General features: G+C 43.5%; 1 protein-coding gene across 2 annotated transcripts in view; it reads left to right on the top strand.

The window, feature by feature from the left end:
- LOC124606576 (DNA replication licensing factor mcm5) overlaps positions 1-21,552 on the top strand; it is a 91,131-nt gene that overhangs the window by 36,301 nt on the left and 33,278 nt on the right. For both annotated transcript variants that reach the window (XM_047138563.1, XM_047138571.1), the window contains exons 4-7: positions 9,956-10,128; positions 11,600-11,755; positions 13,073-13,154; positions 19,732-19,975. In XM_047138563.1, coding sequence (XP_046994519.1) covers positions 9,956-10,128; positions 11,600-11,755; positions 13,073-13,154; positions 19,732-19,975 — 655 coding nt within the window. The remainder of the gene's footprint in view (positions 1-9,955; positions 10,129-11,599; positions 11,756-13,072; positions 13,155-19,731; positions 19,976-21,552) is intronic.

Below are 21,552 nucleotides of genomic sequence, written 5' to 3'. Positions count from 1 at the left end.
ACATTTGTCCTCTAGCCATTCCTGCTTAGCCATTTTGCACTTCCTGTTGATCTCATTTTTGAGACGTTTGTATTCCTTTTTGCCTGCTTCATTTACTCCATTTTTATATTTTCTCCTTTCATCAGTTAAATTCAATATTTCTTCTGTTACCCAAGGATTTCAACTAGCCCTCATGTTTTTAACTACTCGATCCTATGCTGCCTTCACTACTTCATCCCTCAAAGCTACCCATTCTTCTTCTACGGTATTTCTTTCCCCCATTCCTGTCAATTGTTCCCTTATACTCTTCCTGAAACTCTGTACAACGTCTGGTTTCGTGAGATTATCAACGTCCTATCTTCTTAAATTCCCACCTTTTTGCAGTTTTTTCAGTTTTAATCTGCAGTTCGTAACCAATAGATTGTGGTTTGAGTCCACATCTGTCCCTGGAAATGTCTTACAATTTAAAACCTGGTTCCTAAATCTCTGTCTTACCATTATCTAATCTATCTGAAACCTGGCAGTATCTCCAGGGTTCTTCCATGTATACAACCTCCTTTCATGATTCTTGAACTAAGTGTTAGCTATGATTAATTTATGCTCTGTGCAAAATTCTACCAGGAGGCTTCCTCTTTAATTTCTTACCCCGAATCCATATTCACCTACTACGTTTCCTTCTCTTCCTTTTCCTACTATCGAATTCCAGTCACCTATGACTATTAAATTTTCATCTCCCATCACTATCTGAATAATTTCTTTTATCTCATCATACATTTCTTCAATTTGTTCATCATCTGCTGAGCTAGTTGGCATATAAACTTGTACTACTGTAGTAGGCGTGGGCTTCATATCTATCTTGGCTACAGTAATGTGTTCACTATGCTGTTTGTAGTAGCTGACCCGAGTTCCTATTTTTTTTATTCATTATTAAACGTACTCCTGCATTACCCCTATTTGATTGTGTATTTATAACGCTGTATTCACCTGACCAAACGGCTTGTTTCTCCTGCCACTGAACTTCACTAATTCCCACTCTATCTAACTTTAACCTATCTGTTTCCCACATTGCCACTAATGCTCCATAAATAACACACGCGCTTTCAGTGACTTAATAGGCTCTTGTCACACAGTTATACACAGATACTATTCACTTCTTAACAGAAGCGTGTGAGAAGAAAACTCTAAACAAAATACTATGTAGGAACAGCGATACTATAGAAATCCTGTGAATCGGCTGACTCGGGAAACAATGCTGACTCCAAACTCAAGAACATTCTATCCTGCATTCCTTTCAGTTTGACATGTCTCACAATTGGAGTTAAATGGACTTCAGGTATTTATGAATATAACATGTTATTTGGAAAGGTAAAGTCGTCATGAAGCCGAAGGTTGGTGGAGCTCCAGAGTGCTTGTTTCTCAAACATGTTACGCTGAGTTGAATTAAATCTGATTGGCTCAGTGGCATGGACAAACAATCCACTATAGAACTGTCATGTGCTCTATATATTGCTAAGAAATGCACTTCCTTTATGAAATGGCGTGCAGGTTAGAGTCAGTTTCTCTGTCTTGTGTTAACTGGATGCTGTTGTTCCTTTTAAACAAGTCGTAAAAGCCTCTATGGAAAGTAGACTTACTTTGTAATAATCTGGAGGCTATGTAGCTCGTGCAGTAAAATGCTTCTGCACTAAAAGCTCAACTACATCGTTCACCAGGGCTTCGATTACCTCTTGTGCCCTGAGAAGATGAGGGATATCCTATCCACATCCCCCAGAGTAGAGTTCCATTGCCTTTTGCCATCCGTATCCCAATCCTACTCCCAATCCTGCAACTAATAGGTCGTATCCTTGTTGTCATCCCAGGTGCAAAACCCATACACCCATAGCCACCACCTTCTGCAGTCCAGTCACAGGCAGGACCAAGTGTGAAAGCAACCTTGTTAAATGCCAACTACACTGAATTTAATGTACACCATTCTATTGGGCAAGACATCTAATCAACCGTCTGCATGAGTGGCCACCGCCAAACTGTGGCAAACTAAAATTTGACATCCATTTGCCAAACATGATTCACACCATAACACAAATGAGTTCAACAAGTGCTTCACTATGTGAGCCATTTGGATACTCCCTCCCAGCACAAGTTTCGTTGAACTTCAGAACTACACAGGTGGAAATTCTCTCATCAACACATCCTGTGCTCGCACAATCCCCCTGCCTGAACTTACACTAATCTTTTCCCACTGAATCACCTTGCATTTTCCCATCTCCCCTCTTCTGTCGACACCACTCCTCCCCCGTCCACATCATGCATGGCCTTCTCCCCCCCACTCCCACCGCCCCTCTCTTTTCGCCCTCCCACCGCCCCTCTCTTTTCGCCCTCCCACCGCCCCCCTCTCTTTTCGCCCTCCCACCGCCCCCCTCTCTTTTCGCCCTCCCACCGCCCCCCTCTCTTTTCGCCCTCCCACCGCCCCCCTCTCTTTTCGCCCTCCCACCGCCCCCCTCTCTTTTCGCCCTCCCACCGCCCCCCTCTCTTTTCGCCCTCCCACCGCCCCCCTCTCTTTTCGCCCTCCCACCGCCCCCCTCTCTTTTCGCCCTCCCACCGCCCCCCTCTCTTTTCGCCCTCCCACCGCCCCCCTCTCTTTTCGCCCTCCCACCGCCCCCCTCTCTTTTCGCCCTCCCACCGGTCCCCTCTCTTTTCGCCCCTCCCACCGGTCCCCTCTCTTTTCGCCCTCCCACCGCCCCCCTCTCTTTTCGCCCTCCCACCGCCCCCCTCTCTTTTCGCCCTCCCACCGCCCCCCTCTCTTTTCGCCCTCCCACCGCCCCCCTCTCTTTTCGCCCTCCCACCGCCCCCCTCTCTTTTCGCCCTCCCACCGCCCCCCTCTCTTTTCGCCCTCCCACCGCCCCCCTCTCTTTTCGCCCTCCCACCGGTCCCCTCTCTTTTCGCCCTCCCACCGGTCCCCTCTCTTTTCGCCCTCCCACCGGTCCCCTCTCTTTTCGCCCTCCCACCGGTCCCCTCTCTTTTCGCCCTCCCACCGGTCCCCTCTCTTTTCGCCCTCCCACCGGTCCCCTCTCTTTTCGCCCTCCCACCGGTCCCCTCTCTTTTCGCCCTCCCACCGGTCCCCTCTCTTTTCGCCCTCCCACCGGTCCCCTCTCTTTTCGCCCTCCCACCGGTCCCCTCTCTTTTCGCCCTCCCACCGGTCCCCTCTCTTTTCGCCCTCCCACCGGTCCCCTCTCTTTTCGCCCTCCCACCGGTCCCCTCTCTTTTCGCCCTCCCACCGGTCCCCTCTCTTTTCGCCCTCCCACCGGTCCCCTCTCTTTTCGCCCTCCCACCGGTCCCCTCTCTTTTCGCCCTCCCACCGGTCCCCTCTCTTTTCGCCCTCCCACCGGTCCCCTCTCTTTTCGCCCTCCCACCGGTCCCCTCTCTTTTCGCCCCTCCCACCGGTCCCCTCTCTTTTCGCCCCTCCCACCGGTCCCCTCTCTTTTCGCCCTCCCACCGCCCCCCTCTCTTTTCGCCCTCCCACCGCCCCCCTCTCTTTTCGCCCTCCCACCGCCCCCCTCTCTTTTCGCCCTCCCACCGCCCCCCTCTCTTTTCGCCCTCCCACCGCCCCCCTCTCTTTTCGCCCTCCCACCGCCCCCCTCTCTTTTCGCCCTCCCACCGGTCCCCTCTCTTTTCGCCCTCCCACCGGTCCCCTCTCTTTTCGCCCTCCCACCGGTCCCCTCTCTTTTCGCCCTCCCACCGGTCCCCTCTCTTTTCGCCCCTCCCACCGGTCCCCTCTCTTTTCGCCCCTCCCACCGGTCCCCTCTCTTTTCGCCCCTCCCACCGGTCCCCTCTCTTTTCGCCCCTCCCACCGGTCCCCTCTCTTTTCGCCCCTCCCACCGGTCCCCTCTCTTTTCGCCCCTCCCACCGGTCCCCTCTCTTTTCGCCCCTCCCACCGGTCCCCTCTCTTTTCGCCCCTCCCACCGGTCCCCTCTCTTTTCGCCCCTCCCACCGGTCCCCTCTCTTTTCGCCCCTCCCACCGGTCCCCTCTCTTTTCGCCCCTCCCACCGGTCCCCTCTCTTTTCGCCCCTCCCACCGGTCCCCTCTCTTTTCGCCCCTCCCACCGGTCCCCTCTCTTTTCGCCCCTCCCACCGGTCCCCTCTCTTTTCGCCCCTCCCACCGGTCCCCTCTCTTTTCGCCCCTCCCACCGGTCCCCTCTCTTTTCGCCCCTCCCACCGGTCCCCTCTCTTTTCGCCCCTCCCACCGGTCCCCTCTCTTTTCGCCCCTCCCACCGGTCCCCTCTCTTTTCGCCCCTCCCACCGGTCCCCTCTCTTTTCGCCCCTCCCACCGGTCCCCTCTCTTTTCGCCCCTCCCACCGGTCCCCTCTCTTTTCGCCCCTCCCACCGGTCCCCTCTCTTTTCGCCCCTCCCACCGGTCCCCTCTCTTTTCGCCCCTCCCACCGGTCCCCTCTCTTTTCGCCCCTCCCACCGGTCCCCTCTCTTTCCGCCCCTCCCACCGGTCCCCTCTCTTTCCGCCCCTCCCACCGGTCCCCTCTCTTTCCGCCCCTCCCACCGGTCCCCTCTCTTTCCGCCCCTCCCACCGGTCCCCTCTCTTTCCGCCCCTCCCACCGGTCCCCTCTCTTTCCGCCCCTCCCACCGGCCCCTCTCTTTCCGCCCCTCCCACCGGTCCCCTCTCTTTCCGCCCCTCCCACCGGTCCCCTCTCTTTCCGCCCCTCCCACCGGTCCCCTCTCTTTTCGCCCTCCCACCGGTCCCCTCTCTTTTCGCCCTCCCACCGGTCCCCTCTCTTTTCGCCCTCCCACCGGTCCCCTCTCTTTCCGCCCCTCCCACCGGTCCCCTCTCTTTCCGCCCCTCCCACCGGTCCCCTCTCTTTCCGCCCCTCCCACCGGTCCCCTCTCTTTCCGCCCCTCCCACCGGTCCCCTCTCTTTTCGCCCCTCCCACCACTCCCCTCTCTTTTCGCCCCTCCCACCACTCCCCTCTCTTTCCCCCCCTCACACCGCTCCCCTCTCTTTCCCACCCCCTTCCCCCACCGCTCCCCCCTCCCCTCTCCCCCTGCGCCCACCGCTCCCCTCTCTTTCCCGCCCCTCCCACCGCTCCCCTCTCTTTCCCACCCCCTCCCCCCAACGCTCCCCCCTCCCCTCTCCCCCTCCTCCCACCGCTCCCCTCTCCCACCTCTCCCCCACTGCTCCCCTCTCCCCCACTGCTCCCCTCTCCCCCACTGCTCCCCTCTCCCCCACTGCTCCCCTCTCCCCCACTGCTCCCCTCTCCCCCACTGCTCCCCTCTCCCCCACTGCTCCCCTCTCCCCCACTGCTCCCCTCTCCCCCACTGCTCCCCTCTCCCCCACTGCTCCCCTCTCCCCCACTGCTCCCCTCTCCCCCACTGCTCCCCTCTCCCCCACTGCTCCCCTCTCCCCCACTGCTCCCCTCTCCCCCACTGCTCCCCTCTCCCCCACTGCTCACCTCTCCCCCACTGCTCCCCTCTCCCCCACTGCTCCCCTCTCCCCCACTGCTCCCCTCTCCCCCACTGCTCCCCTCTCCCCCACTGCTCCCCTCTCCCCCACTGCTCCCCTCTCCCCCACTGCTCCCCTCTCCCCCACTGCTCCCCTCTCCCCCACTGCTCCCCTCTCCCCCACTGCTCCCCTCTCCCCCACTGCTCCCCTCTCCCCCACTGCTCCCCTCTCCCCCACTGCTCCCCTCTCCCCCACTGCTCCCCTGCTCCCCCCCACTGCTCCCCCCCCACACTGCTCCCCCCCACTGCTCCCCCCCCCTCACTGCCCCCCCCCCACCACTGCTTCCCCCCCCCCCCCCCACCACTGCTTCCCCCCCCCACAACTGCTTCCCCTCCCCTCGCCCCCACTGCTCCCCTCCCCTCGCCCCCACTGCTCCCTCCTCCCCACTGCTCCCTCCTCCCCACTGCTCCCTCCTCCCCACTGCTCCCTCCTCCCCACTGCTCCCTCCTCCCCACTGCTCCCTCCTCCCCACTGCTCCCTCCTCCCCACTGCTCCCTCCTCCCCACTGCTCCCTCCTCCCCACTGCTCCCTCCTCCCCACTGCTCCCTCCTCCCCCTCCTCCCCACTGCTCCCCACTCCCCCCTCCTCCCCACTGCTCCCCTCCCCCCCACTGCTCCCCTCCCCCCCACTGCTCCCCTCCCCCCACTGCTCCCCTCCCCCCACTGCTCCCCCCCCCCCCCACTGCTCCCCGCCCCCCACTGCTCCCCCCCCCCCCCCACTGCTCCCCGCCCCCCACTGCTCCCCTCCTCCCACCACTCCCCACTCCCCCCTCCTCCTACCGCTCCCCTCTCCCCCCTCCTCCCACTGCTCCCCTCTCCCCAACCTCCTCCCCTCTCCCCAACCTCCTCCCCTCTCCCCTTCGCTTCTTGACCCCCTCTCCCCTTCGCTTCTTGACCCCCTTCTCTCCCCCTCCCTTCCCACTGCCCCCTTCTGCCACCCCATATGTTTCAATGTCTCTCCCTTCTCTCATCATTTTCTCCTCATTCCGTCTTCCCCTCAACTCCCCCCCCCCCTCCTCTCTCTCTCTCTCTCTCTCTCTCTCTCTCTCTCTCTCTCTCTCTCTCTCTCTCTCTCTCTCTCTCTCTCTCCGTCATACTGTGTGTGTGTGTGTGTGTGTGTGTGTGTGTGTGTGTGTAGTAGTAGTAGTAGTAGTAGTAGTGCTCGATAGCTAGTGTTAATGCTGTTTTCTGTTGTGTGTTTCTGTGTTCTGTGTATTGATGCTATAGGGGAGTGGTTACCGTTCCATTATTTTATGAATTGAAGTTCACAAATCACAAGTTTTTTTGTAAACTGTCTTATTCATTTGAAAATGTTGCTGAACAATGGGTATGTGTATGCATTTCTTGAAACACATTGTGATGGCGGGCCATAACATGGACAAGGAACAGGTATGATTTACAAATATGAAATATTCTAAGAAAGTGTAACAAATCATAAAGGAAGGACATGAAACATTTAAAATTGATCCTATCCTTGGCTCTGCACAACTTCAGTTCAAATTAGTTAACATAGTTTTTGACAGGCTCATAGAATCATTGATAGGCTGATACATAAAGGGTGGCAATAGCAGCAGCAGCAGTAATAGTAATAGTAGAAATAGGCATAAAAAGTAGTGATAGTGGTTGAATGATGATAACTATACTGGTAGCAGTGATAATATTGGATTTAAAGTTCTTTTTCAGTGAACTTTCCTTGTATCTTTTACTTGCTCTCTTTTTTTTAAACAGCTTTTGCTGACAGTTCAGAAGTACTAGCCCAAAAATTTTGATTTCCCCCGTGTTGCTATAGTCTGGGAGATGTTATTGGTACTTACAGCTCATTAGTGTCATTCCATTGTAGCAGGTAATAGGCCAACGACGGACTGCACTCAAGCGGGTAGCAGGAGCCACATGTTCTGCAACCTTGATACGCGCATTCTGAAACGTACCAGTGAGTGTCTCACACGAAACTGGTGCTGTAGTTTGTGTTAATCGTTCAGTTTGTAGTGTGTTTCATTTTCTTAAGTGTTAATATGCTTCTGTTTCATTTTAAACGATTTCCAGTGCAATGAGTAGTACCAGTCCAACATGTGAAGTGAAATGAGGAAGAAAAGTGTGCTACACAGCTAGGCCCCTGAATTCATGTATTCAGTAAGGGACTACTTTCAAAAAGAAAAGGGAAAAAGGTTAGCCCTTATATCTTGTTGCTCGAGTTGTTAAGATGATTGCAGTGGCTTTGAAAATAAGAAAAAAGCCATTTCGTAAAAATAGGGAAAGAACAATACATTATAGATGGCAGTGAGAGTGGTACAACAAGGTTCAGCACGCCAGGAAAGAAGCGGCCGAGAAAGAAGCAACTGGCAGCTTTGGCCAATTTTGAGAATGACACTATTCATTGTCATTTACATAACTATTGTAAGAAAAGGGAACATCCTACTCTGTCTAAATTACTCGTGTCACTTCAGAAAGATGGTCTTTCTAAAGGAAACAAATTTTCATTATATACCTTGCCGAAAGACATAAGCTTTAGCTAATCTGTGTTTTACAGATGTAAAATATTGATGGAAAGGATAGATTTAGTTGTGTGGTGCAGATTTCTGTGCAGTATCATGATATGAGATTCAAAAATATACTATGGATAGATAAACCCTTGGCATTCATTACTTAGAGGCTGGAGTGATGAAACGCCTGAGGGGACCATGGCAGTGCCTGTTGGAAAAGAGAGCCAAATAATTGTTTTACATGCAGATATAGTGGACAATTTTGTGCCGAAGTGCCTATTAATGTTTCATTCTAAAAAAATTCAGGTGATTACGACAGAGAGATGTGCAGTGTGGTTTTCAGAAGCAGATTGAGATGCCGCTTATGATGAATCTGACAAGTCCATTAGTGATCATCATGTACAGTTTCCCTTATCATTCCATTGTTCATGATGACACCAACTTTGGCAATGAAAAAAGGTGATAGTATTCAGTGGCTAAAATGATGAAAAGTGGATTTCAGAGGTTTGAAGGAGGCAGAATTTCTTGAAATTGTGGCACAAAAGAAACCATAATTTCCAATGTACGTAATTGGTGAAATTGTTAAAAGGCACAGGCATGAAGTTGTTGGGCTTCCTCCATACTGTTGTCACTTAAGTGCCATTAAAGGGTTGTGGGTGCAAATAAAAAATTACATTGGTGCAAACAATAAAAAAATTCATGGTCTCCAAAGTTGAAAATCTTTTAGCAGCAGTCAGTCAAGTAAGCGAGACCTGGGCAAAAATTGTAAACAGTACTGCAAGTATTCTCAGAGAGGCAGCAAAAAATGAAGGCATAGTGGAAGAATGCGTAGAAAATTGAATCATACATATGGGAGGGAGCAGTGATAGTGTGAGCTGTACTGAAGGAGACAATTTTGAATGCTATTCTGACAGTAATGAGGATTGTGTTCTCCTATTAGCATAACAACACCACACAAGAATTTTAGGAGGGAGCATGCCATTGACCTATTATCATATTGTGAGTACCATCTTCAGATTATAACTGTTAATATACTGATAAATTATTCTGTCAGGTTTGTAGATCTGATTAATATAGCTAATATTTAACAACAGAAACAACTGCAAATATTCAATGATTTGCAAAATTGGTTTTCATTTCAATTGTATGGTTTGACAAATAACTATGTGGAATAATTTATACTGCTGCAGTAACTTTTTACTCTTATTTTATTAGTCCGATGTATTTCGGCAGCATGCTGCCATCATCAGGTGCATTATACAGTTACTTATACATCAGCTGATAGGTTATGTTCAAATTATTCCACATAATCTTATAAATGCAGTCTCAGACCTCAGAGCATCCATATAACAGGGATAAATTTAAAAATAACTTGATATTACAGCATATTATATACTAAGTAGTTCTCAATTTTTTGAGATCATATATTACAGGTAGCAATTGTGAATACATTCGTGTGTACAAATATGACCTGCATGTTGTCAGTGCTTTCGTTTCTTGTGCTAGAGAAAGTGTGTAAGTTGTAACTAACTGGGTGCGAGTCCTGTAAGCCACGTTCAGCAACATTGCAGTCTGCCTCCGTGAACCGTCAGTACCAATCACGTCTTACGGATTATAGTGTAGGACTTTGTTCTTTGTATATTTATGCCTGTTGTTGTTTGAATACCGCACTGAACATTTATCACTAATTGTGTATGAGTGCTTATAGTACCCATTATCATTACAAATAAATAAATACATAAATAACTAAAGTATTGAGTTATTTGATACTTACAACATCTATCACTTCCGAGATAAAATCAATAAACATTGTAGTCCATGGGTTCTGCCATAAAAAATGCTCGATACGCGTTACACATGTTATCCTTATTATTTGCTGTAATCTACAGTTTCCTTTTCCAGCACTTTTTGATTGTTGTGATTGAGAAGAAAACTTTGATCTTATGTTATGCTGTGAATAACTTTTTATGTTATTTTTTCTGTTTTCTGTAGTCTGAAACAGTGTCACGGCTGGTGAAAATTCCAGGAATTGTTGTGTCGGCATCTGGTGTTCGTGCAAAAGCAACACAAATAGCTATACAGTGCCGTTCCTGCAAGAGTATTACAACTCATTTGGCTGTTAAGCCAGGTCTTGAGGGATATGCATTGCCTCGGCGGTGCAATACGTGAGTTTATGCAACTATTTTATTTTCACAAATGACATTTTTATTTATGTGATAATATTTAGGTCTTGAAGTTTCATATGTTTGTACATATGTAGTTGTTTGGCTGACTTGCTGGTTTGTATATACCTGTAAAATTGCAAACAACCAGAACGACTGGCCAGTACTTGGCTTCAGGAGGTGAAACTTTCATGTTATGTAGACACATTAAAAGTTTTAGTTCTTCATGGTAGTTGGAAAGGGCAGGGGTTTGGAAGATTGATAGCCTTGGGAAGGAGGGGCAGGTCAGTCAGGCCCCTGGTGATTTTCTCCCCACATTTGAACTTTCTAAAACTCTTGACAGTGACTGCTTAAAAACTTCTGACCATAGGTAGGGTAAAAGCTTACGAATGTCTTAAAATTTTGCTGTTGGCACTATTATTCATTATTATTGTTAGTTGCCCTTTGCAAATCATGAAGCATTTGTATTGTGTGTGGTACTGGAGACATTGTGTCACATGTAAAGGCAAATTAGCTAGAAAAGATTACATTAGATGCATATCAGAACATTATCAGTAGATATACACATGTATGTTTTGCCAGTTTTTCTACATTCTCGCCATTATTGTCCAACCAATTACCTACGTACCATGGGCTAGCATTTTTAGAATTCTCTGCATAGAATGCAATTCCAACTTACTGAACAATGTGGATAGAAATTTACACATGAGAAGTAGACATTTTTCATGTATTTTTGAAGCACAGATACCACAATTTTTTTTGCAAAATTTGTTTGTGTGGAATAGTTTCAGTAGATCTGAGGGACACCAGTGGGCATAGACTGACTATTTGCATTGTGCATTGATGTAAGATATATGTTGTAATTGGCTGGAAGATGAGGTGAGAAAATCCCATTGCATCCATTCAGTTTCGGTCCAAGAATGTTGATATGTCACTGCCCGTAATCTGTGAATATATGTCAACCCTTCTGGAGGGTATCTTTCAAATTTTTTATAAATTAGCTTTTTCAATTAATTCGCTGCGATTTTACTCTGTGGAACTGGGGATATTGGGACCAAGTTGGCTGTTAATGTGTGGTTTTCTAGAATGTCACTTGCTTGTTCAACATGATTTTTTACCCTGATGTTAAGCTTTTCAGTGCTCTTCTCATTGCGTTCATTCATACACCTTTTAAATTCCTGCTGTTTTAACTTTTCGTTCATTCACTGCAGAAAGTCTATAAATGCCATGTAGTACTTTGTGAATTTACCTTAATTATGTTTTTTTGTGTTGTGATATCTAATTGTCTGTTGCTATCACAGATGTCTCATGTGAGTGATAGTTGACTAAACATGTACTGTTATGATTGTTTCATGGCTATGTCCTGTTGTGGGTTTGTTCATATACTTGACAGGCTTTTACGTTGGATACTACCGAAGTTGTACATTTATGGGGTTAAGCCATATGTCTTATCTGTTGCTAATTATTTTTTCAGGGAGCAGGCAGGTCGTCCAAAGTGTCCTTTGGATCCTTTCTTCATTGTCCCTGACAAGTGCACCTGTGTAGACTTTCAAGTTCTGAAATTACAAGAGTTGCCTGATTATATTCCACAAGGAGAGATGCCACGTCACCTTGAACTTTACTGTGACAGGTATGCATTGCAGTTATGTTAGTTTAAATGCATAGCAGTCTTTTCTCTCATGCTGATGAGTTAATTCATGAAGACAGCATTGACCACAATAAACAAATATCATTATTGCCCTGGTCAAATGATGATCGCCATTGTTATTCTGTCATCTTGATGACAATTGAGCGAGGGGCCATCTGATTGACCACAAGGAGGAATTATTACCTTAGGACATAGCTGCTTCCATTTATTAACTTTGTTTATATTTCTGGAGTTAGTGTGTACTACAGAGATGAATATTTGCATTCTGTAGCACATTAGTTCTTGCTGTGGAAAAGAATAAGCTAAATAGTTGCACATGTATCTAAAGAAAAATTGGAAAGAATGTCAATTTTGTTTATCCCACACATTGTTTCTTATTTTTTGACATGCACATGTTTAACTAAGTTAGGAAGCTGAATCTATCAACTTTTGCTTATCTCGTTATGGAACACAGCAGATTAGCCATCAACTTTGAGCTTGTTTTGAATATCATAATAGTTAACTAGAAGTAAGGATAGTGTGAATGTGATGACTCATTTTTATATAAGTTTGGAATCATAACGCCATTAACACATACTTCATGTGGATATCGTGCTAGAAGTGAAAGTCAAAGTGAGGACCAGCGTAATAGTCCTGGAAATTATTGGAATTTTGATTTAAGAACTTCATGGTAATGTCTGTTATTGGGTCCGGGATAGGAAGCAGATTGATACAATGCATACACACACCATTCATATACAAAGTGATGCATGCAATGTCTCTTTATAGTTTTCAAAAGTTTTACAATGACAAGTACCATGAGATGTGAACATGTACTTCAGATTGTAGGTTCTATTGTGGTATGTGTTTTCAGCCATTTACCTTTTGTTCATACTTACCATGAGAATGCAAACAACGCATGAATTTACAAATTTATGTTGCATAAACACTCCCTCTTCATGTGCAACTCGCGAGTGAATAATTTTTATTTTGCAGTTTTTGCTTCTCATTTTATTACAAGAGAACAGAACAAAACTTTGCTATCCAAATAATATTGTGCACATTAGTGACACAGCCTTGCTGAGTGGCAGAAGGGTGGAGGAAGTAATAGAAAACAGGATGCATATTTAATGACTCCATTTGATACAGTGGCAAGTACCCCCTGCCATGCACTTCACAGTTGTTTGCAGAGGAAGGTTGTGTTTGCTTTTACAATTTAATGCGAATTTCCTGATGTTGCAGTGTAGGGAATTTAAAATGATAGAATATACACAATGTTAGTATTTATAACTAATGAATCTATCCTAAATTCACATACAGGTACCTCTGTGAGCGAGTTGTGCCCGGCAATAGAGTCGTAGTACTGGGAATCTTCTCCATCAAAAAAGTTTCAAAACCCAAGGTAAAATTACTTTAAGTATAATCGTTACAATACCATAGAAGAAAATTAAATTGCTGTTTAACAAAATAATGTTGTCAAATGCTTTGTTGATAGGGCACAAATCACTGTTGTGGTAGTGGAACATCCACAAACTTTTTAAATGTATCAGTATAATATCGATAACAAAGTGCATCTGCTGTCTTTCTTAGCTCTGCTGTTGAAAAAACAGGAGATGTTCATTATTATTTATTGAGAGCAGGCATTGCATGCACGGGAAACAGCAACAGTTGAAATAAGTTTTTCAGGACAGCCTCAAGTCTTACTCAATAGGTTTTATTGACTGGTTTCGCTTTATAATATTACAAGAGCATCATCAGAATCTTTGGGGTTTACAGTTTCAAGTGCAGTGGTTGGCTGATTGCATTGTTGGTCAATAAAACCTACTGAGTGCGATTTGAGGCTGCCGTGAAAGACCTTTTGTTATTGTTTAACTAATAAGTTTATTACTGCTTGCCTTTCAAAACTGTTGTCCGGAAATACACATAATGGGCTATCAATTATCATGTCACGAAAGGGACACACACTTATTATTTGATTTGTGGAAGATCACATCCAGCTTTGAACTCCACATGCTTTCTTCGCATTGAAAATCTGTACATTAACATTAAAAAAATTGAAATTATCTAAATTAGAAAGCTGCAATATTTGCATTTGTGTCTGCACAGTTGCAAGTACACGTACAAAAGCTGGTGTAAGTTTAAGTTTGAAAGTTGATGTTTTAAAATAATGTAAATTCTGGGAAAAACAGCCACTCGCCTACAGCAGACTGATGTTTGGCGCCATTGATAGGTGTAAAAGTAAATGATACTTTAGCTTTTTAGCTCTTACTCTTTTTCTAGCAAAAGTACACATATTCATATACTCAATGACGCAGGCACCCAAACACACACTCCTGTCACCGATGGGGGTTTTGCATTTTGGTGTCTGCCTAGATGTGTTTACTTTTGATAGAAGAGGAGACCTCGAAAGCTAGTGTGAATATTGTTTGTTACATGTGTTTGGACACCATGTTTCAGTCTGGTATAGAGGTGAATGGTTGTCTTTCCCTTATTTTATGTAAAGTTGATGTTTTGTTTTGTCTGTACTAAATTCCTTGCTTCTTTGCTGAGTTGTGGAAGAAATTGGAATGTAAAATTCAGGTGTAAGTTACTGATAAGAAGTTGAGTGTGATAATATCTAACATAGACAAAAATAATCTTTGGATATTATTTTAAAAGTACTTGGAAACACCACTTTTACATTTTTCAAGATACTTCAAAATGGTGTAAAATATGAGAAATAACTTTTTAAGTGGTAGAAATTATTTATGGTCCTGCCTTGCATTTTCGTAGTGTATGTGTAGTATAAGTAGATAATAGATATCAAAATACCCACTAGGGACTTGTTTATTAGGCAATATAGGGTATCTGAATTTTGTACACCATCCTTTGCTGCTAACAGAACTGGAACTGGTAATTGTGTGGGAAGTAGAAATGTTTGATCTAATTTCATTCATCGTCATCGATGTTTTTGGGAAGCATGCAGTTGTTATTCATTATTTAAGAATGAAACGCTGCACCAGTTACTTATTTTTTCATGCTCAATGCTTTTTGAGAATTTATTCTCATCGTCAAGTGCAAATATTCATGTATTTTGTGTGATGTGTGCATATGTGCTGTTCTGTCTCTCTCACTGTGTAATAGTGTTTTTGGGGTTATAAGGTATGTCACCACCTCCATTATGCCTAAAACAAACATGTATATGCACACATGCAAACCATCATTCACATAGTTTGTGAAGGAAATTTCTCAAAAAATACTTAATGTAAATATTTGCACTTGACAAGAAGTTAAATTCTCGAAACGCGTTTTTGTACGCGTGAAAAAATACGTAACTGGTGCTGTGTTTTATTATTTAAACAAAATATATAACTTGTGCTGTGTTTCATTACTTAAACCAGAAGCATTTTAGCAATGCAAAAACTCAAAGCTTAGCAAAAAGTGTTTTGAGAATTTATCTTGTTGTCAAGTGCAAATATTTACGTCAAACATTTTTTATGAAGTTTCCTACACGTACTACATGAGTGATGGTTTTCATATGTGCATGTGTGTTCTCTGTGTAAAAGTGGGCAAACAACGAAACACGGGAAATATGCGTTCAAGGTGCCGTGACAATCACGAAGTTGTACAATGGCAGTAGGGACAGTTTCAAAACTTGTGATCCCTCGTTATTTGAATGAACCTAGTTGTTCCAGTTTTTACCATTCAGATCTGTTGAGTGGACTGCCATTGTGTCAAGAAAGTTAACTGCATAAAATTTGTAAACACTATTGAAGGCTAAAACCAAGCCAGCAGTATTCTTGTTTAATAAATCAGTTTTTTCTGACAAAAATTGTTTCATAAAGTGTAAAGGACAGGAAAATTATCAATACGTTAACGCAAAATCAGGACCAAATTAACAATGTGAACACAGGAAATTTGATGCAAGCCATGAAAAATGTTGTGAATATTGGGAAAACATTAATTCTGTAAAAGTGGGGTTAGTTGTAATTTTACTGCTAATATAAACACGTTTCATTTTGGTATTCAGAGAATAGTTTTATGTTTCAATGTAAATGTCCATCTGCATCATGAGACATGATTTGAAAAACCCAAGAAAATTTGTGAGATTCATTTGTAACTTATTTTATCTGAATTTTATGGTTGCTTGTTGGTGTGTTAGGAAATATTGTTAGTAGAGCAAAAATTCACACTTATGGTACTTGGTGAGGTGTTTCGTGGTGTTTCATGTTGTCGTACTCTTCAAGCACGATCTGTCACCCAACATATGTGTATGTCAGTTTAGTAAGTAATTTCTGGTCACCATTCTCGAAGTTAATTACCTGTGTGGTTGTGTTGTGCACTGCCACATGACAGTTTACTTGGATGTCTTCTCTCTCTTGTGATGTATTGGTGCCGGAAGAGAGCTCTACTAAATGATGTAAACAGCTTAGTGGTAATTCTTCTGTATTTTGCGCCCACTGGTTTTCATACACAGCTTCAGTTACAATAATGGATGAACAGATCTTGTAGCTGAGGACAGACACTTGTCTTACCATGACATTAGTGATCAAAATGAGTGACAGTTCTGAAGTTCTGAAAAAGATGATTCATTGTTTCTGCTGGTTTACATTCTTGAGTACCTCTCATTGTTCTGCGACCTCAAAGGCACCATCAAGCTTTGGCATCCAAAGAACAAGCACTCTGATACAGCAGGTGGAGAGGCTTATTCGCTGTCATGCCTTGTTGATTTCCAGAGCTTATGTGACTTAAGTTTTATCTGCACAGAGGTAAAACGAGAACATCCAGGGTGGGACATTTTATCCTTACCAACTACGTAAACAAGCACCTTTAATCAACCTAAGAGAGTAAGAGTGGTACGTGTTATGCCAAAGTATCCAATGTTACACTACAAAGGACAGTTGTTTGGCTTTTGTAAATGCATTTTCATGAACGTGAAGTATGTAGTATGTCTTTGACTCTAGCTGAGTAAGATAACTGGGAAATGATAAGTTTTCTTCATATTCTAATATCCTTTTGGAGCAATTTTAAAAATAAATGGGGTAAAAATGCTAATGGCTGTTGGTGTGGAAATGGAAAATCCTTTGTGGAAAGTGACTAAAGTTAACAAGCTCATCTGAAGGTTTAACATTGTCCATCCTGGTAGTGTCTTTCGACCGCTCAACTATACTCTGCGTAGAATGAGATTTTCACTCTGCAGCGGAGTACAGTGGTCTTAGACCATTAACGCGTCATATCTGGTGGAGTCCCCCCAAAGCCTGTGAACACAAGACTGTAGTCCAATCTGTGAATGATGGCAGTTCACACATGTCGTGGCACAGACAGGGATTGCATTGTTGGCAATTCCAAGCGACACTTGCAGTATGTGCATGTGTGTTCTTTCCGCTTGAAGAAAATGTGTATCCTGCAAATTGTGTTCCTTGCTTGCCTATGCAGAATTTATCACTTACCACCACAATCAGTAATGACAACTCACAACAAATGGAAGAGAAATTCACTAAACAACTTACTACGATCATGTTTAATGCTCGCATTATCTATGGATTTCACAGCAGAGTGCTCAGAACACTTCTGAATGCTCATTGCCTGCCGGAGAATGCGTGAGGTAGACGCGCAAAACAAGCTTAAAATCGACCGCGGTCGTTTTTGGAAAACATTAAATGAATGAGTCAGATTGTCATTTCAGATAAAGTTCGCACTCTTTTTCATATTCAGTAGTGAATTACATGTTTTTATGCTGTTTGGTGAATTTCCCATGAAGGGCATACGTCTCCTCTTTGGTTACATTGAACAAAATAATCATGTCATCTACATAACACCAGTAATAACTGTCTTGTCAACAAGAATTGATTGCCGTATAAAAAGCTTATTTTCCATATTTTTCTTGAAGTACTTGGTCCTCCAAGAGCACTGGTGATAAGTACCGTGATCTGCTCTTCTTCCATGCCTTCTCTGGACAGCACTTCTGCACTCAGTCCATACCACCAGTGTGAGTCTTTTAGTCAGGATAATCTTCAATGTCCTGGACCATGTTTCCCAGTAGTATTTCAAGTACTGATTATGATAAGTGGTTTTTGTTGTGTGTTATATGCCCAAAGTAGAGTTTTCTTCTCACATTGGTTTTGAGAATTTGTAAGTCTTTGTTCATACAGTGAAACACTGCCACATTTATCACTTTAGCTGCCTGTGATATCCTTCAGTGTGGCCACATTTTGAAATACTTCACATTTCTTGTGCAATACTGTGGTAAGTGCCCATGACTCAACTCCATCAAGCTGGATACTGAATACGTAGCATCAAAGTAGTCATCTGTGAAGTTTGATACTTTACTTCATGACTAGTCAGAACTTTATTTTCTGGAAGGAACTTTTTTCAAAATAATAAGGAAGAATGTTAGTTCTTAGCATCAAGCTACAGACCATAGCTATGTCTTTACTCTGCTTGGATTTTTTTTTTTTTTCATTTAAAATGGAGTAGTTGTACAAGATCCGTTTTAAAACTTTGGCAACTTCAAAGAGTTCTACACCAATATTACATCCTGTGATGTCAGCAATGCAGTGTGGCATTTTGTTATACATTTCCAGTTCATATGGCTGCTCTGCCTGAGCATTGTGTAACACTTACCTGTCCAGTCACCCAAGAGGATGCTGTCGGGTGCGTGCCATTTTAATCACTTATTTTTGTTCCACTGTGGCATGCTGCAGACTACTGCTTGAGGGTTTTACTTATGACAAACAGTCATGTATTTGGGAAAATACTCTTGGATTGTTGTACTCAAAGAAATAATATGTTGAAGGCGACTTCTGAGCTTGCGTTGTTTCTACTGAACTGTATCAGTTTCATAATTCTTAATTTGCAGTTAATGATGACACTTTCTTTTTGTTCTACAACACACCATTGTCTTAATAGGTTTGATGTGTGCTTTAGTGACTGGAAGACTGACAAAAATCAATATTATTTATTTTTAACAATCTAGGAAAAGACAGATGTCTACTTACTATAAAGAAGACACGTCAAGTTGCAGACAGGCACAATTAAGAGAAGAGACTTGTGTAAAGCTTTCGGCCACAGCCTTCATCAATAAAAGGGAGACACATGCCATTCACACACACACACACACACACACACACACACACACACACACACACACAAGTAAGCACACCTCATGCACATATGACTGCGAACTCCGGCATCTCGAGCTAGAATGCAAGTATCACTTGTGATGCAAGCAGCAGTCTGGAGGAGGTGGGGAAGGGAAAGGGATAGTAGTGTATGGGTAAGGAGAGACATGAATGCTGTCTGGTGGAATGTGGAGGAACTAGACTGCCAACAGTCACAGCCTTGGTCTCTCTTTTACTGATGAAGGCTGTGGCCAAAAGTTTTTTAGTTATGCCTGTCTGCAATTTAACATGTCTTCTTTGCGGTAAGTAGCAATCTATCTTTTCTTACATTGTTGATATTGCTACCTGGAGTATCCATTATTATCAGTTTTTATTTCTCAGGTTGTTGTAGTCACTTAGTTGATACTTGTTTCTCATTTTTAATAATTGATGGTGTTAATGAAACATGGTTGTGCAGTATGTGTAGGATGAGTAGTAAAACAATGCAAATCTGCTTTGTGTGTTCTTAATTCCATGTTCACTGCCCTGGTTCATGTAAAGTTCCTTTCTTTCTCCTCTTAATTAAGGCAACTTTGTGTTGATGAAGTTGGTACATCAGTTTGTTTCTGTCTCATAACAGACGTTTGTTTATAGTTTAATTTAGATTCTCTCTCTCTCTCTCTCTCTCTCTCTCTCTCTCTCTCTCTCTCTCATGTGCACGCATGAGAGAGAGAGAGAGAGAGAGATTTATTAGTAGTAAAACTATTTATTGAATATCCTTCATTGACAACAGAATTTTGATTTTTGCTGATACAGAATAATTGAATCTTCCAATGATGTTATGTCAATAATGAAGTGATAATGAATGATGTACAAATGTAGGTATGTTTATTTTGACAGAGTCGTGGAAGGGAACGTGCGCTTGTTGGTGTTAGAACACCATACTTGCGTGTTGTAGGCATCAGGATTGATGCTGCTGGTTCTGGTTTTAGCAGTCCACAACCAGTGACAGCAGAGGAAGAAGACTCCTTCCGTCGTTTAGCAGCTAGTCCAAATCTATATGAGCGTATTGCCAGAAGTGTTGCTCCCAGTATCTTTGGGTTTGCAGACATCAAGAAGGCAATAGCTTGTTTACTGTTTGGAGGTGAGTGTAAAAACTATGTAATGTTGTAAAACTTCAAGATATATTTTCATGTTTACTGCATATTTGTGCTTGCTTTTAGTTCCATAGTAGTTGAATTTCCTGTATTAAGAAGCTTCTAGTTGCTATTTTGTCTAAACTGACATGGTGAGACCATGGTTGTGTACAATTAATGTAGGTTGATTCTTACAAAGAAGAAGACAGCAAATGGCCACTATTAATAATGCTATTTATTCAAGTAAATAGCACCATAACAGGTTTCGAATTGACAAATTTATCATCAGACGGCTATTCACAAGATGCACTTTACATAGTCATCAGTTTTCGATTTTTTTTTTTTTTTTTTTTTTTTTTTTTTTTTTTTTTTTTTTTTTTTTTTTTTCCTCCCACTGCAGCAAAATATTCTTGGTGTGTTGGTGCCCTTCTGTAGAAAACAATGTTAGAAGCACCCTATGTGAACATAACTAACCTCCAAATGATGTAATACAGAGTAAACAAATGTGTGGGGTTAAGTGGTTATAGTACTTACATCAAAAATTCTGCAAAATTTTGTTACAGAGTTGCAGGATTGTATTTTTGAAATATTGCAAAGTATATGCAGCACTTACATGATTTGCATATCACCACACACACACACACACACACACACACACACACACACACACACACACACACACTAAAAAGTATTTGCCACATGTGAAGTTGACACAAAGACGGCAGTTTCACAAATACAACAGTGCCAGAGATGTTCTCTCTCAGATATTACAATATATAGATTACTTTGATTTCACAGTATGAATGTTTATAAAGAATAAATGTAACATCATGAACGATTGCAACACACAGATAAACTTTACATTATGAGCATATAATATTGCAGACAAAGTTGACAGATGCAGTAATCAGTTTGTGTTAATGCTACTTACAAGGTATTATGTAAACACTGTGCCTGGATATAGCACAATATTATGAAACTGCCATCTTTGTGTCAACTTCACATGTGGCAAATACTTTTTGGTGTGTGTGTGTGCGTGCGCGGGCGGGCGGGCGGGCGGTGCTTTGCACAATATGGTGATATGCAAATCATATAAGTGCTGCATATACTTGGCAATATTTCAAAAATACAATCCTGCAACTCTGCAACAAAGTTTCATGGAATTTTCGATGTAAGTACTATAACCACTTAACCTCACATATTTGTTTACTCTGTATTACATCGTTTGGAGGTTGGTTATGTTCACATATGGCGCTTCTAACATTGTTTTCTACTGTAGGGCACCAGCACACCAAGAATATTTTGCTACAGTGGGAGAATAAAAATAGAAAACTGACGATTATGTAAAGTGCATCTTGTGAATCTTGTGGCAGCCGTTTGATGATCAACTTGTAAGTTTGAAAACAGTTACAATGCTATTTACTTAAATATCATTATTAATAGTGGCTGGTTGCTGTCTCCTTTGTAAGAATCAACCCACATTACTTCTAGTTATTCATAAATAAATCTGTTAGCCTGTCAATTGATAGTCCATAGTGGTATAATAACAAACGTTTCTTTTATATTGCTGGTACCAACTGTGAAG

This window comes from Schistocerca americana, chromosome 1, assembly GCF_021461395.2.
Source record: "Schistocerca americana isolate TAMUIC-IGC-003095 chromosome 1, iqSchAmer2.1, whole genome shotgun sequence".
Classification (NCBI taxonomy): Eukaryota; Metazoa; Arthropoda; class Insecta; order Orthoptera; family Acrididae; genus Schistocerca; species Schistocerca americana.
Note: the sequence above shows the minus strand (reverse complement) of the source record. Positions and strands in the feature narration are given on the sequence as shown.